Below are 17,624 nucleotides of genomic sequence, written 5' to 3' on the forward strand. Positions count from 1 at the left end.
CTATCACTGTCTAGTGATTTTAACGCTGTCTATGCTTCAATGAGAAGGGGGCAGTCTTTCTCCCTGGGTAAAGCGGTGGTTTGAAAATATGTTGTTGGCTTTGATACTCGTGCCCCTCTTCACAACAAACGACTTCAATTATGGGAGTCTCAGACTAAAGTATGTAGCGAACGACAGAGCAGCGGAAGAATTTAGTGCAAGTCATCAGGCTCATTCTTATTATACTTCAGTGGCCAGGCTAGACCACTGGGCTTCTTCTCATCATATTTGGTGTGAAGTGGGAATTCCAACCGGATGCTTCAGATTTATACATCCGGTAAAACATCTGTTCCCTTTTTCTATGGTTTCCACAAGTTACCAAAGCCACAACATCTAAATTGGTTTCGACATAAGGTTAGCAGTGTGATTAAGGTTTAAACCCACATTTTTGAGAAATTGTAGAAATAGGTTCCGTGTGGCTCAGTTGGTAGAGCATGGCGCTTGTAACGTCAGGGTTGTGCATTCGATTCGCACGGGGGAACGGTACAAAAATGTATGCATTCACTACGGTATATGAGTGCCTGCTAAATGAGGTATGATATTTTAAAAAGGCGGGGTTTATGACTTTGTGGCTGTGGTAACTAGTGACGACCTTGTTCTATCAGTGGTGGAACGTTGCGGACATAGACCAGAAAGTGCAGCGTTTTATGGCGTCAACAAAGGAATGCGAAGCTGTGTGCCATTCTATCATTGAGCTATCATTGAGAATTTACAAGATACAAAGTAATTGGCCTTTGCTGTGTTGTTCTCGTTTACAAAGACTAGGCTACTAGCAGCTCAAAACAGTAGCTAGCTAGTTGGCTGCAACAGTAAGTAACGTTAGGTAATATAATCCTATAACGAGCTATGCTTATGTCTGAGCGGGTTGGGAGCAACATGAATGCTAATGTCATATTGAAGGGTTAGCTGACAACGTCACGAAAACGATGCTTCAATGGGGCAGAACTCCATGTGTTGTGATTCTGGATGTCCAACTAGCTAACATCAACAATGACTAGAAGCTGCCGTGTCGTTTTTTGAGGTGTTTTAACTGTTGCCACGTCATCTATACTATAATGGCTAAATTCCTCTAACTAGCTAACCAACAACTGTAACGATGTATTTGAGAGACAAGTTCTCATTTTGCAAATGTATTTATGTATTCAATAGACATTGGAGACGAAATATAGTTTACATGTTATCAAAAATTTAAGACAACCCCGTCTGTTTTGCCCTAGTTGTGTTCGCGTCGGTTTTGTTGCTAAACAACCAACCCGTCTATAGGCCAATTATTACTGGTAGGTTGACTGTTGGAAACGTATGCAGTTACATTTATTGTTCATACAGAGTTGTGGTTTCTTCAATTACCCGATGATTGGTCAAATCAAATTGGATTGGTCACATACACATGGTTAGCAGATGTTATTGCGAGTGTAGCGAAATGCTTGTGCTTCTAGTTCCGACAGTGCAGCAATATCTAACAAGTAATATCTAACAATTACAAAACAAAAGCCTAGTACCCACACATCTAACTAAAGGAATGGAATAAGAATGTATACAAATATGGATGAGCAATGTCAGAGCGGCATAGGCTAAGATGCAATAGATATGAGATGAGTAATGCAAGATATGTAAACATTGTTAAAGTGGCATTATTAAAGTGACTAGTGTTACATTTATTAAAGTGGCCAATGATTTCAAGTCTGTGTATATAGGCAGCAGCCTCTCTGTGCTAGTGATGGCTGTTTAACAGTCTGATGGCCTTGAGATAGAAGCTGTTTTTCAGTCTCTGTCCCAGCTTTGATACACCTGTACTGACCTCGCCTTTTGGATGATAGCGGGTTGAACAGGCAGTGGCTCGGGTGGTTGTTGTCCTTGATCATCTTTTTGGCCTTCCTGTGACTTATAGTGTGTTGCATGGTTTATTAATATGATCACTGCTTGGTATAGCTCTCTAAGGGATGATGCTAAATAAAACCTGCTCTTTTCCCCACAGAATTCAAATGAAGAAGCACTCCAGTCAACAAGATGAAGAGCAAACCTGGGAAAAAGCAACACAACAAAACCAAGAGGACTAAACACCATCGAGACCCCATCAAAACAGAGTGTGGAACACAGTTAGATGATGTTGACTGCAATAGAGAAGAACCAGACATTAGCCAATCACCCTACATTACTAAAGGGGTATATATCAGCTCCATCCAAATCAAAGAGGAACCAACAGACTTTGAACAGCAGGGAATGGGAGAGGAACCAAACCGTTCTGTTCCTTCCATCCAGAAGAACCACATCAAACATCAAAATACATCCAGTACTATGACCCGGTGTAGCGAGATATCATGGAGTCCTGTGGTGATGCTAACAAGATTGTCTAATGTAAGAAGAGTTAGTGGTCTTTCCCAACATGTGACAGTTAGTAACTAGAAAATAGTATTTACTTTTGGTTAATACATACTGTTGTTTCTTCATTTTTCTAATCCATAAGGTGGTGGTTAAGACTCTTCTGCGAGACACTAAAGTGTGTTTGGTGAAGGAGGAAAACCCAGACGAGACAGATGAAGGTAGGGCATAGTTCATACATCCAGTCCACCCTCAACACTGCATTTGAAATGGATGATGGGATTACTTGAACATCATTTGAACATTAATTTACCAAACTTTGAAATTAATATTTAGCAGAGATATTTACTCAAGCATTTTTTTGTTGAATGAGGAAATGAAGGAAATCATAACTATGTTCTGTTCCGTCATCTTTCTCTTTCTACCTTCTTTCCACTGCTCTGTCCCTCTCCCTCAGTCTCTACTTCTCAGTTCTTTCCTTGTCCACACTGCACCATCTCCTTCACTGACTGTTACTTCCTGGAGAACCATATCAAGACCAAACACCAGAAGCAGTACCTGGCTTTGTTCAAAAGCCAAGTCTCAACAAGTAAAACCGTGTATGCCGCCACACACAGCTGTCCCCACTGTAGCTGCATGTTCCATACCCCACGACAGCTACACGTCCACATCCGTCAGGCCCACCCCTCTCCCTCTCTAAGGAAACTCCACCCCTGCCCCTATTGTGCCCGGAGCTTCCAGTACATAGGCAGACTGCATACTCACTGCAAGGTTTGGCACAAAATGGCTGTTACTTTCATCGATGGATACCTCAGTTGCGCTGACTGTGGAAAGAGCTTCAAGAATTCCTGGGGACTGGGACCTCACCAGTGTCACAAGCCTGAGGACACTATGCCTGAGGATGGCCCTGTCTGTCTGAACATCGGCATGCCATGCTCAGAGTGTGGCAAAAGCTGCTCTAGTCCTCAGAATCTGCGCATTCACATGCGCACACACACCGGCGAAAAGCCTTACGTCTGTAAGGAGTGTGGCAAGAGCTTCTCAGAAGCCAGCAGTCATTGCAAACACATGATGATACACTCAGGGGTCAAGCCATTCAAATGCCAAGACTGCGGAAAGGATTTTGCCCGGATGTGGCACCTCCGAGTTCACATGACCGTTCACTCTGGCGAGAAGCCTTTATCCTGTCCCAAATGTGACAGGCGGTTTGCATACAGTTATTCTTTGAAGCTTCACCTGCGCACACACTCAGGGGAGAGACCTTTCAAATGTACTGTGTGTGGTAAAGACTTTGCGGACAAAGGTTATCTGAAGACGCATCTGAAGATCCACAACAATGAAAGGAACTACCATTGTGGGGTTTGTGGGCTGAAGTTCATAAACATTGCTGCATTGAAAACCCACCAGCGCACACACACTGGGGAGAGGCCTTTCCATTGCACAGTGTGTGACAAGACATTTTTCCGACACGCACACCTGAAGAACCACCAGCGCACTCACACAGGTGAGAAACCATACACCTGTACTGAGTGCAGCAAAAGCTTCACTCAGTCTGGAGATCTCACAAAACACATACGCACCCACACTGGAGAGAAGCCGTATGAATGTTCTGTCTGCCACGGCTGCTATACCTCTTCAGGGGATCTGGGCAAACACATGAGGATCCACAATAACTCACGGCCATATCAATGCCAGGAGTGTGACAAAAGCTTCCGCATGGTCGGTCACCTTAAAACTCACATGAGGACCCACACTGGGGAGAGACCGTACTCCTGCCCCCGCTGCCATCGTACTTTTGCTCGCGCCCACCACCTCTCTGGTCACCTGCCTAGATGTTGCTGAATGATTTGATTATTTATATACAGTCAACTCTTTTACTCTTGTTGTAGTTATTTAATAAAGAGCAGTGATGTACAGAAGATGGTTTTGTTCCTGACTTTGTTGTGTTAATAACAATAAATGGTAATGTCAATAAAGGCTGCTATATTCTGTGAAAGATGGCATGCCTGTTGTGTGGTTCTGGTGTTTTTTTGTATGTTTTCTTTGAGCTGAAATAAGAGCCTCATATCACATACATTTCAGTCTCCCAGTATTCTATTGGTAAACCATTATTGGCCTGCACTGGCTGGTTTTGATATTACAATAAGCCGTACATTTCATATTACAATATGAAAGCTTTTGAAGAGGATTGATTCAACAATTTAGTTTATTTGTTTCTGAAATCCCAGACCTAGGGCAACATTGTTAGTGTGAGAGTCAACCTGTCTGCCTATGGAGAATCAGGACAGTAAATTAAAGGGTATGCTCTATCTTCTTTACAACAGATGCTTTAGCCATACATAACTATCTTCTTGCTATTACAATGACCACAATTCGTCCTTGATAAATAAGATTAGAGTCCAGAACTGGCATAGCTACAAAAAATTGCTGATACAAAACTGATACTTTTGGCGAAAATGTATATTTATTTAAGAATACACACCAATCAACAGCCTCTAATTTTTTCATATATTCGAGGGGCCATTGTTTGATTGGTCAGGTACCGTGACGTTTTAACTGCAGAAAAGCAATGTTTGTCTATTATGTTGACAAGATAGTCAAGTGACCGCTCTAGCAATGGAAATACATGTCCTCCCTCAATGATGGAAGACAGGCTGGACCATTCTAGCCAATGAGAGGGCAGATAAACTTGGGCACAACAGGCAGGACTAAGTCGTTTTTATCCTAGCTGCCGCAATGCCACGTGCATCCACTTATATCCGTACATTTGTAACAACCTAAACATTACGAAACTTATATTTTATCAAAAAAAGCCTCACGTAATTCGACACTCTCATAGACCTCCATACAACAACAAAACATTTATCTCGCGGACAGATTCTAACGAGAGTAAAGCCTCTCGCTTCGCCTCTTCCTCTGTAAGGAAACGCATAATTCTTCCGGAGTAGCGAAACTTTATTTTCTATTCGTGAGTATTTGTACGAGAAACATAAACTTGTTCCTCTAATGGTTAATATCTTTACAATCAGTATTTGGTGGGTGATATCTAGTCGTCAAAAGCAGTAAAGTAGCTTACATTATCTACTATCTAGCTAATCTTGCTAGCTAACGTTAGCTAACGTTAGCCAGGCGAAGAGAGTCCATTTCTGACCCAGAAAGATATGCAACCTCGCTAACTTAACTAACCTCCCAATGATAACGTAAAAATGTATGATGTTTTCAAATGCTCTCATCTGCATGTTAAACCTATGATTTGAGACTGTACAGAAACTCGGTGCTACTGTTTTTGATAGTTGTATGTCCAGGTGACCGTTGTTGTAGAGACCCACAGTGAAGGTGTCCTAACACCAATAGAACCTAGCGGTCAAACTGGGAAATGGTTCAAATCGTTTTTCCACCATACATCTTTCCCATAGGGTATTGTAGAAATACTTAAAATAAGGGCTGCGTTTCGTGGAAGCTTACCCTGGCATGACGTTTTGATAACCATGTAAATATATTTTGGACAAGGTTACTTTAATCAATATATTCAGCTCTATTTACTCTCAGATCCAACAATTGCTAATTAGCATCAAAGTAGATATGCAAGACTACACATTTCATTTTGGAGGGCGTAAATATAGGTGAATATATTAGTAAAAGTCACATGGTTATCAAAACGTCACGCCAGGGTAAACCTACATGAAACAAAGCCCATATTTGAAGTTTCTAAAATCCCCAATCGGGAAAAATGTATGGTGGAAAAACAATTGGAACTATTTCATTGTTTGACTGCTAGGTTTTATGGGTATTATGACTTGTACTGTGACGATAATGTTGTTCAATTAAGGTATGTCGAAGACAAAACCCTAAGTCTGTTTACTAAGGCAGAATTGTGTTTCCACCAGCCTAGTATTTTGTTTACTCTGTAGTATCTACAGTTGAAGTCAGAAGTTTACATAAACCTTAGTCAAATACATTTAAACTCAGTTTTTCACAATTACTGACATGTAATCCTAGTAAAAATTCCCTGTCATAGGTCAGTTATGATCACCACTATTTTAAGAATGTGAAATGTCAGAATAATAGTAGAGTGATTTTTATTTCAGCTTTCATTTCTTTCTTCACATTCCCAGTGGGTCAGAAGTTTATATACACTCAGTATTTGGTAGCATTGCCTTTACATTGTTTAACTTGGGTTAAACATTTTGGGTAGCCTTCCACAAGCTTCCCACAATAAGTTGGGTGAATTTTGGCCCATTCCTCCTGACAGAGCTGGTGTAACTGAGTAAGGTTTGTTGGCCTCCTTGCTTGCACATGCTTTTTCAATTCTGCCCACAAATTTTCTATGGGATTGAGGTCAGGGCTTTGTGATGGCCACTCCAATACCTTGACTTTGTTGTCCTTAAGCGATTTTGCCACAACTTTGGAAGTATGCTTGGGGTCATTGTTCATTTGGAAGACCCATTTGCAACCAAGCTTTAACTTCCTGACTGATGTCTTGAGATGTTGCTTCAATATATCCACTTAATTTTCCATCCACATGATGCCATCTCTTTTGTGAAGTGCACCAGTCCCTCCTGCAGCAAAGCACTCCCACAACATGATGCTGTCACCCCCGTGCTTCACGGTTGGGATGGTGTTCTTCGGCTTGCAAGCCTCACCCTTTTTCCTCCAAGCATAACGATGGTCATTATTGCCAAACAGTTCTATTTTTGTTTCATCAGACCAGAGGACATTTCTCCAAAAAGTTCGATCTTTGTCCCCATGTGCAGTTGCAAACCGTAGCCTAGCTTTTTTTGGCAGTTGTGGAGCAGTGGCTCCTTCCTTGCTGAGCGGCCTTTCAGTTTTACTGTGGATATAGATACTTTTGTACCTGTTTCCTCCAGCATCTTCAAATCAAGTTTATTTGTCATGTGCACCGAATACAACAGGTGTAGACATTACAGTGAAATGCTTACTTAAAGGCTCTAACCAATAGTGCAAAAAAGGTATTAGGTGAACAATAGGTAGGTGAAGAAATAAAACAACAGTAAAAAGACAGGCTATATACAGTAGTGAGGCTATAAAAGTAGCGAGGCTACATACAGACAACGGTTAGTCAGGCTGATTGAGGTAGTATGTACATAGGGTTAAAGTGACTATCCATATATGATGAACAGAGAGTGGCGGTAGCGTAAAAGAGGGGTTGGCGGGTGGCGGGACACAATGCAGATAGACAGCCCGGTTAGCCAATGTGTGGGAGCACTGGTTGGTCGGCCCAATTGAGGTAGTATGTACATGAATGTATAGTTAAAGTGACTATGCATATATGATAAACAGAGAGTAGCAGCAGCATAAAAGAGGGGTTGGGGGGGGGCACACAATGCAAATAGTCCGGGTAGCCATTTGGTTACCTGTTCGGGGGTCTTATGGCTTGGGGGTATAAACTTGAATTATTTTTGTTCTAGACTTGGTACTCCGGTACCGCTTGCCGTGTGGGAGTAGAGAGCACACTCTGTCTATGACTGGGGTGGCTGGGGTCTTTCACCATTTTTAGGGCCTTCCTCTGACACCGCCGGTGTAGAGGTCCTGGATGGCAGGCAGCTTAGCCCCAGTGATGTACTGGGCCGTACGCACTACCCTCTGTAGTGCCTTGCGGTCAGAGGCCGAGCAATTGCCGTACCAGGCAGTGATGCAACCAGTCAGGATGCTCTCGATGTTGCAGCTGTAGAACCTTTTGAGGATCTCGGGACCCATGACAAATCTTTTTAGTTTCATGAGGGGGAATAGGCTTTGTCGTGCCCCCTTCACGACTGTCTTGGTGTGTTTGGACCATTCTACTTTGTTGTTGATGTGGACACCAAGGAACTTGAAGCTCTCAACCTGCTCCACTACAGCCCTGTCGATGAGAATGGGGGTGTGCTCGGTCTTCCTGTTCTTGTAGTCCACAATCATCTCCTTAGTCTTGGTTACGTTGCTGGATAGGTTGTTATTCTGGCATCACCTGGCCAGGTCTCAGCCTATAGGGAGGAGGTCAGTCTCGTCATTGTCGGTGATCAGGCCTACCACTGTTGTGTCATCTGCAAACTTAATGATGGTGTTGGTGTCATGCATGGCCACTCAGTCGTGGGTGAACAGGGAGTACAGGAGGGGACTGAGCACGCACCCCTGGGGGGCTCCAATGTTGAGGATCAGCGTGGCAGATGTGTTGCTACCTACCCTCACCACCTGGGGGCGGCCTGTCAGGAAGTCCAGGATCCAGTTGCAGAGGGAGGTGTTTAGTCCCAGGATCCTTAGCTTAGTGATGAGCTTTGAGGTTACTATGGTGTTGAACGCTGAGCTGTAGTCAATGAATAGCATTCTCACGTAAGTTTTCCTTTCGTCCAGGTGGGAAAGGGCAGTGTGGAGTGCAATCATCTGTGGATCTGTTTGGGCGGTATGCAAATTGGAGTGGGTCTAAGGTTTCTGGGATAATGGTGTTGATGTGAGCCATTACCAACCTTTCAAAGCACTTCATGGCTACGGATGTGAATGCTACGGGTCTGTAGTCATTTAGGCAGGTTGCCTTTGTGTTCTTGGGCACATGGACTATGGTGGACTGCTTGAAACATGTTGGTATTACAGACTCAATCAGGGACATGTTGAAAATGTCAGTGAAGACACCTGCCAGTTGGTCAGCACATGCCCAGAGCACGCGTCCTGGTAATCCTTCTGGCCCCGCAGCCTTGTGTATGTTGACCTGTTTAAAGGTCTTACTCACGTCGGCTACGGAGAGCGTGGTCACACAGTCATCCGGAACAGCTGATGCTCTCATGCATGCCTCAGTGTTGCTTGCCTCGAAGCGAGCATAAAAGTGATTTAGCTCGTCTGGTAGGCTCGTGTCACTGGGCAGCTCGCGGCTGAGCTTCCCTTTTGTAGTATGTAATAGTTTGCAAGCCCTGCCACATAAGACGAGCGTCGGAGCCGGTGTAGTATGATTCAATCTTAGCCCTGTATTGGTGCTTTGCCTGTTTGATGATTCGTCACAGGGCATAGCCGGATTTCTTGTAAGCTTCCGGGTTAGAGTCCCGCACCTTGAAAGCGGCAGCTCTACCCTTTAGCTCAGTGCGAATGTTGCCTGTTATCCATGGCTTCTGGTTGGGGTATGTATGTACAGTCACTGTGGGGACGACTTCCTCGATGCCCTTATTGATAAAGTCAGTGACTGATGTGGTGTACTCCTCAATGCCATCGGAAGAATCCCAGAACATGTTCCGGTCTGTGATAGCATCTGCTTCATCTGACCACTTTTTTTATAGACCGAGTCACTGGTGCTTCCTGCTTTAATTTTTGCTTGTAAGCAGGAATCAGGAGGATAGAGTTGTGGTCGGATTTACCAAATGGAGGGTGAGGGAGAGCTTTGCACGCATCTCTGTGTGTGGAGTAAAGGTGATCTAGAATTGTTTTCCCTCTGGTTGCACATTTAACATGTTGATAGAAATTTGGTAGAACTGATTTAAGTTTCCCTGCATTAAAGTCACCGGCCACTAGGAGCCTCGCCTCTGGGTGAGCAGTTTCCTGTTTGCTTATTTCCTGATACAGCTCATTGAGTGCGGTCTTAGTGCCAGCATCCGTCTGTGGTGGTAAATAAACAGCCACGAAAAGTATAGCTGAAAACTCTCTTGTCAAATAGTGTGGTGTGCAATTTATCATAAGATACTCTACTTCAGGTGAGCAAAATCTAGAGACTTCCTTTGATTTCGTGCACCAGCTGTTGTTTACAAATATGCACAGGCCGCCCCCCCTCGTCTTACCGGAGTGTGCTGTTCTATCTTGCCGGTGCAGCGTATATCCCGCTAGCTGAATATCCATGTCGTCATTCAGCCACGATTCCGTGAAACATAGGATATTACAGTTTTTGATGTCCCGTTGGTAGGATATTCGTGATCGTACCTTGTCTAATTTATTGTCCAATGATTGCACGTTGGCGAGTAGTATTGACAGTAACGGCAGCTTTCCCACTTGCCTTCTCCGGGTCCTGACCAGGCATCCGGCTCTTTGTCCTCTGTACCTGCGTCGCTTCCTCTTGCAAATAACGGGGATGTCGGGCCTGTGGGGTGTTTGGAAAATGTCTTGTGCGTCGTCCTTGTTGTAGAAAAAAGCTTTGTCTAATCCAAGGTGAGTGATTGCTGTCCTGATATCCAGAAGCTCTTTTTTTGCCGTAAGATACGGTTGCAGAAACATTATGTACAAAATAAGTTACAAATAACGCTCAAGGTCCTTTGTTGTTCTGGGATTGATTTGCACTTTTCGCACCAAAGTAGGTTTATCTCTAGGAGACAGAACGCGTCTCCTTCCTGAGCGGTATGACGACTGTGTGGTCCCATGGTGTTTATACTTGCGTAGGATGAGCCAGACTTGTGGTCTACAATTTTTTTTTCTGAGGCCTTGGCTGATTTCCTTTGATTTCCCCATGATATCAAGCAAAGAGGCAATGAGTTTGAAGGTAGGCCTTGAAATACATCCACAGGTACACCTCCAATTGACTCAAATGATGTCAATTAATCTTTCAGGAGCTTCTAAAGCCATGACATAGTTTGCTAGAAATTTCTAATCTGTTTAGAGGCACAGTCAACTCAGTGTATGTAAACTTCTGACCCACTGGAATTGTGATTAAGTGAAATAATCTGTCTGTAAACAATTGTTGGAAAAATTACTTGTCATGCACAATGATGTCCTAACCGACTTGCCAAAACTATAGTTTGTTAACAAGAAATTTGTGGAGTGGTTGAAAAACGAGTTTTAATGACTCCAACCTAAGTGTTTGTAAACTTGACTTTAACTGTATCTTGCTAGCCCTTGACCATGACTCAGTTCAGTTCCATTCCATTACACCTGAGCTGTGTGTGTGTGTGTGTGTGTGTGTGTGTGTGTGTGTGTGTGTGTGTGTGTGTGTGTGTGTGTGTGTGTGTGTGTGTGTGTGTATATAACACACACACAGAGAGTGCCTTCAGAAAGTATTCATACCCCTTGACTTATTCCACATTTATTTTGTTACAGCCTGATTTCAAAATGGATTAAATATATTTTTTCCCTCACCCATCTACACACAATACCTTAGAATGACATAGTGAAAATGTGTTTTTAGAAATGTTTGTAATGTGATGTTCATATGTACTAATCCTGTGCAGGTGTTGTTTCACATGGTCTGCCACTGCAAGGACGATCAGCTGTCCGTCCTGTCTCCCTGTTGCGCTGACTTAGGCTTCTCACAGTACGGACATTGCAATTTATTGCCCTGGGCACATCTGCAGTCCTCATGCCTCCTTGCAGCATGCCTAAGGCACGTTCACGCAGATGAGCAGGGACCCTGGGCATCTTTCTTTTGGTGTTTTTCAGAGTCAGTAGAAAGGCCTCTTTAGTGTCCTAAGTTTTCATAACTGTGACCTTAATTACCTACCGTATGTAAGCTGTTAGTGTCTTAACGACCGTTCCACAGGTCCACGTTCATTAATTGTTTATGGTTCATTGAACAAGCATTGGAAGCAGTGTTTGAACCCTTTACAATGAAGATCTGTGAAGTTATTTGGATTTTTACGAATTATCTTTGAAAGACAGGGTCCTGAAAAAGGGATGTCTTTTTTTGCTGAGTTTATAACGCTTTCTATTCAGGACAAAAAGTATATTTCTTTGTCATATTTTTTGCAGTATTACTTAAGTATTACTTGCGAACAGGGTGCATGTTTTGGAATATTTTTTTTATCTGTACAGGCTTCATTCTGTTCACTCTGTCATTTAGGTTAGTATTGTGGAGTAACTACAATGTTGTTGATCCATCCATTAAACTCAGTAGTTGTTTTAAAATCACCATTGGCCTCATGGTGAAATCCCTGAGCAGCTTTCTTCCTCTCCGCAACTGAGTTAGGAAGGACGCCTGTATCTTTGTATCGACTGGGTGTATTGATACAGTTTCCAAAGCCTAATTAATAACTTCACCATGTTCAAAGGGATGTTCAGCATCTGCTTTTTTTTAATTTTTACACATCTACCAATTGGTACCCTTCTTTGCGAGGCATTGGAAAACCTTGCTGGTTGTTGTGGTTTAATCTGTGCTTGATATTCATTACTCGATGGAGGGACCTTACAGGGTACAGAGATGGAGTAGTTATTCAAAAATCATGTTAACTACTATTATTGAACACGGAATGAGTCCATGCCACTTATGTGACTTGTTAAGCACATTTTTACTCCTGAACTTATTTAGGCTTGCAATAACAAAGGGGTTGAATATTTATTGACTCAAGACATTTCAGCTTTAATTAAAAAAAACTACAAAACAAATTCCACTTTGACATTATGGGGTATTGTGTGTAGATCATTGACACAATCTCAATTGAACCAATAAAAATGTAGTCTGTAACAAAACAGAATGTGGAATAGGTAAAGGAGTGTGATTATTTTCTGAATGCATTGTATATGGCTCTGCATTACACATAAAAAGAGTAATTGGACTAAGGTGTCTTCTGTAGTGGGTAGTTTTTGTTAAGAGCAGTGACGCTCGGCCTGAACATTTGACACGCATCACTTGCGGTACGGTTTTGGAAGCATAAGGACCTTATCTTTCATATTGCCGAGAAATAATTTTCAATAAACCAAAGATTAAATTGATACACACCTTTTTATAGGGTTAGGGTTCCCCACACGGCCATATTTCCATGTTACAGCGCTTTTTTACGAAAGACAGTCGACTACCTGTGCTAATTAGCTTACAGTAAGTGTATATTTTGCATTTGTGAAATTATTTTGATGTGAGATGAAAGTAGAGGGATTTATGTTTCTAGAACCGTACTGCAATTAAGAATCGATTCACGTTTATGAGTATTTAGCTGTTTTGGATTCGAGAGCCAATTCGCCCTTTAAACAACATGTAAGGTCCTTGGACTAAGTAGTAACGTTAGGCTGCTTTTGTCCAATATTGGGCTACTGTCTTGCTAGCTATGCAACTTAGCTAGCTAGCTCGCCCATCGATTAGCTATGTAAAAATGCATGTTGTAACCAAATGCTCTCCTTAGTATGTACCAGCTTGTTTGTTTTACTTTGTGGTGTTGGATAAGATGATTGTCATGATGATTCCTGACCTGGTGTCTCTGCAAGGGTGACGTTTATTCAAATCAACTCTTTTTTTTCCCACAGAATGCAAATGAAGAGGAAGGTGTAGACAATAACCAATCGACAAGATTAAGATCAAACCTGGGAAAACGCAATAAAACCAAGATGACTAGAAGTCATCGTGACCACATCAAAACAGATTGTGAAACACAGTCAGATGATGTTGACTCCAGTAGAGAAGATTCAGACATTGGCCAAGCACACTCTCTCAGCAGTAATGGGTTTACTTTCAACATCATCCAAATCAAAGAGGAGGAAACAGACTTTGAAGTGCATGAAACAAGTGAGGAACAAAACGGAATCAGATCAAATTGTCACTTGGATTCTAGAGCACTCCACCAGGATTCTTTAACCATCAAAACCAAGACTGAAACAGATTCTGTTTACATTAGCCAAGGAACGGCGGAAATTAAGACTGAGCATGATTCTGAAATCAGAGTGGTTAAGATAGAAACTAAAGTGTACGCCCCCTCACACAGCTGCCCCCACTGCAGTTGCATGTTCCACACACCACAGCAGCTACTTATCCACACCTGCCAGGTCGCGAATTCTGACAACATTGTGGATTTTTTGTTGAAGACCCCGTTTCATTCTTTGGAGTCCACAGAAAGGGTGCAAATTAAAACCGAGGGTCGACCTCTGCCTGAAATCAAGTACATAAGGAAGGATGACAAAGTGAGGAGGGCGTTCAATACCAACTGGTATAAAAAGTATCAATGGCTAACAGGGAGTCTTTCATCATGCCGCTTGTATTGCTGGCCTTGTCTGCTCTTTGGAACGTTTGAGCCTTGGGCTAAAGGGGGGTTCAGTGACCTGAAGAACATTGACCGTTCAGCTAAACGGCATGACGAAAGCCGGGAGCATCTCAACTCCTACGCAAAACTCAAGCTTTTGGGACAGCCGAGTCATCGTGCCAATCACTCACTTAATGAAGGCCTGCGTATTCAAGCTGCGCAACACAATGAGAAGGTCCGAAGAAACAGGGATGTTCTTAAACGTCTCATTGACAGCATTGCATACTTAGGCATGCAAGAGTTGGCTTTTAGGGGGCACGATGAGACGGAAAGTTCCGCAAACAAAGGCAACTACAGGGAATTGGCAGAGGTAATCGCGCGGTATGATGCTTTACTTGCTCAGCATATGGAATCTTCAACTGTGTTCACTGGAATGTCAAGAACAATTCAGAACGACTTGATAACTGCTATCGCATCATCAATTAGAAGTGAGATTAAAAGCGAGGTTGACGCTGCTCCATTTTTCTCATGGCAAATGGATGAAACTACAGACCATTCGCAGTTGTCTGTCATTGTCAGGTATGTGGATGATCGGGGGTGTGTCCAGGAGCGTTTCTTGGGCTACTTTGATGTGTCAGCTGGGCGAGATGCACAGTCTGTTTTTGATCTAGTGAATTCGGAGATGTCAGAGTTTAACTTTGTGGAGAAACTAGTCGCTCAAACATATGATGGCGCTGCTGTAATGGCTTCTGATTTAAATGATCTGCAAGCAAAAGTAAGAGCTGTAGCTCCGAGCGCCACCTTTGTGCATTGCTATGCACATCCCCTCAACTCCGTATTAAGCCAGAGCGTGAAGTCTATGCCCAAGACCAAGGTTTTCTTTGCCACACTGGGTGGCTTCGCAACTTTTTTTTGTAAGTCCACTAATAGAATGCTGCTAGAAAAGGCCGCTTGTGCAAGTTTGCCAAAAAACGCACCAACACATTGGAATTTCACGTCCAGAGTCGTTAACACGGTGGCAAAAAACTTTGAGCATCTGTTGGACACATTCACAAGTATCACAGAGCATCCTAACATGGATGATGACACGATTTTCGATGCAAATGGGTTCAAGACACAGCTGGAAGATTTTCATTTTATTTTTTTACTTCTCACTTTTGAATATATATTTGCTTGCACAGATGTGGTTTTTGACAGTGTGCAACAGAATGCCATGGATGTAGAATTTTGTAAGAGGAGGATTGAGAATATTTTACTCAAGATAGAGGAGCACAAATCTGAAGAAGAATTTAGTGCTATATATCAGAAGGCTTCGAACATGACAGATGATCCAGAGTTTATGCACAGAAGGAAGCGGAGGCAGGGCACTCAGGATGTAATGCAGACGTACAAATCACTGTACGATTCAATCCATGACAATATCAACACACAAATAGCACAGAGGTTCCAAAGCCTGGACAGCAGGAGATACATGGAGTTGTTAGATGATGAGAAATTTGAGTCATTCCGGAGTGAATTCCCTACAAATGCAATGGAAAGCCTGTCCCAGAGCTATGGCCGTTTTTTCAACATGGAAAAACTGAAAAATGAGCTGCAAGTGTTCTACTGTGGCGAGGAGCTTCAAGGGAACAGTCGAAAACTGTGTGACAGAATCTTGCATTTCAAGGGGTGTGGATTGAATGAAGTGATGCCTGAGGTGTACCGGCTCATGTGCCTAGTTGCAACTATAGGGGCAACATCAGCAGGTGTGGAGAGCAGATTCTCTCGTCTGAAGAGGCTGAAAAGCTACACAAAGAACACCATGGGACAAGAGCGACTCAAGAACCTGGCAATCCTATCCATAGAAAGGAGAATTCTTAAATCATTGCAGAAGAATCCTCACTGGTATGAGAGGGTCATTGACCAGTTTGCCAACCAAACTATGAGAAGAATGGACTTTATATTCAAGGTAACCTTAATTTAATTTTTTTTTTAATTGTGCTGTTTTTTTTTTTATTGCGTCTATGTGTAATAGATTGTATATTTATGTAAATAGTATTTTATTTTTTTTTCTCGGCCCAACTGTGTTTTGAATTGGTTTGTTTCCAACAGTGATGGAGACTGGATGGTGGAAACTCCCTGAACTACTGAGAGGGAGTAAAAGGTCCCATGATGCCAGTAATGTATTAAAAGCAGCGTGTAGCTCCTGTTTGTAAGCATGTGCACATGTCCACAACCTTTCATTCTTCCTCTGGAGACCTCAACCCTTCTCATGCACTGCAGTCAGCATTGACTAAAGCTATCAGTGTCATCGAAAGATGTCAGTTTGTTTGACCTCTGCTGTTGCTACTAAAGAACATTAAAACTTAAACTATTTTGCTGAATGCCTGTTTTCCTTTGGTAGTTTATATGCCTTTTGGACCCTGCACCCAAAGACTTATTTGAATTGTTGAGTACAGCATGCCAATTCTTGATTTTGTGTTGTATTTTCTAGTTATTATGGATCCCCATTAGCTACTCTTCCTGGAGTCCAGCAACATTAAGGCAGTTATAACATTTTTGTAGTTCGTTAACAAGGGAAGAGTGATGCACAGATGGTTGTATATGCCCGACTTACTGCCTGGGGATGACAAAAGTAACAATGATTGCTGTGAATAAAGTATGTGAAAGAGGACACGTTTGGTAATTGCACATTAGACATGACTTTAAAATCAATTATACAGTAATCACTTAAACAGCCTGTCATAACTGATTTGTGTCAATCCATATGCCATCAATGGCCTGCACTGGTTTTGATATTGCACCATGTCTCAGTTGCTAATAATCATACACATTCATTCTATTGAAGATGATTGGGCCAAGCATGAAGGCTACATTGTGATTCCCACATCTTGATAGTGATGGTCTCTACCAATTAGATTATTGTTCCTATGCTATTTTCTCCATTCCAGCCATTACAATGAGCCCGTCCTCCAATAGCTCCTCCCACCAGCCTCCGCTGTAGTTTAGATATTGGTTACAATAACCGTCATCTTGCTAATTCAATGGACACATTTCATCTTCGACAACACTATTACAGAAAGTACTGCTTTGATAAAGCTATAAAATGAGAAGGGCGCAACTGCTACAAATCTGATACCAAAAGTATGTGGACACCCCTTCAAATGAGTGGATTTGACTATTTCAGCCACACCCGTTGCTGACAGGTGTATAAATATCGAGGACACAGCCATGCAATCTCCATAGACAAACATTGGTAGTACAATGGCCCATACTGAAGAGCTTAGTGACTTTCAGAGTGGCACCATCATAGGATGTCACCTTTCCAACAAGTCAGTTCGTCAAATTTCTGCCCTGCTTGAGTTGCCCCGGTCAACTAAGTACTGTTATTGTGAAGTGGAAACGTCTAGGAGCAACAACTTCTCAGCCACAAAGTGGTAGGCC

General features: G+C 42.5%; 2 protein-coding genes across 10 annotated transcripts; both read left to right on the top strand.

The window, feature by feature from the left end:
• Positions 1–4,374, top strand: LOC106578889 (gastrula zinc finger protein XlCGF57.1). 6 transcript variants are annotated; one of them, XM_045712930.1, is made up of 4 exons: positions 1–316; positions 2,015–2,394; positions 2,504–2,579; positions 2,816–4,374. In XM_045712930.1, the coding sequence occupies exons 2-4, from the start codon at positions 2,047–2,049 to the stop codon at positions 4,198–4,200; spliced, it is 1,809 nt and encodes a 602-aa protein (XP_045568886.1). In that variant the 5' UTR covers positions 1–316; positions 2,015–2,046; the 3' UTR covers positions 4,201–4,374. The 6 variants fall into 6 exon arrangements, with proteins under 6 accessions (XP_045568886.1, XP_045568887.1, XP_045568888.1 ...); XM_045712931.1 differs by lacking the exon at positions 1–316 and adding an exon at positions 323–393; XM_045712932.1 differs by lacking the exon at positions 1–316 and adding an exon at positions 388–572.
• Positions 4,375–5,035: 661 nt separating this feature from the next.
• LOC106578847 (zinc finger MYM-type protein 1) lies at positions 5,036–16,852 on the top strand. Of its 4 annotated transcripts, none has more exons than XM_014158058.2 (3): positions 5,036–5,326; positions 13,492–16,149; positions 16,293–16,852. In XM_014158058.2, the coding sequence occupies exons 2-3, from the start codon at positions 13,573–13,575 to the stop codon at positions 16,293–16,295; spliced, it is 2,580 nt and encodes an 859-aa protein (XP_014013533.1). In that variant the 5' UTR covers positions 5,036–5,326; positions 13,492–13,572; the 3' UTR covers positions 16,296–16,852. The 4 variants fall into 4 exon arrangements, with proteins under 4 accessions (XP_014013533.1, XP_014013542.1, XP_014013552.1 ...); XM_014158067.2 differs by having other exon boundaries at positions 5,050–5,276; XM_014158077.2 differs by lacking the exon at positions 5,036–5,326 and adding an exon at positions 5,388–5,566.
• Positions 16,853–17,624: the final 772 nt, after the last annotated feature.

The sequence above is a fragment of the Salmo salar genome, chromosome ssa02 (genome assembly GCF_905237065.1).
Source record: "Salmo salar chromosome ssa02, Ssal_v3.1, whole genome shotgun sequence".
NCBI lineage: Eukaryota > Metazoa > Chordata > Actinopteri > Salmoniformes > Salmonidae > Salmo > Salmo salar.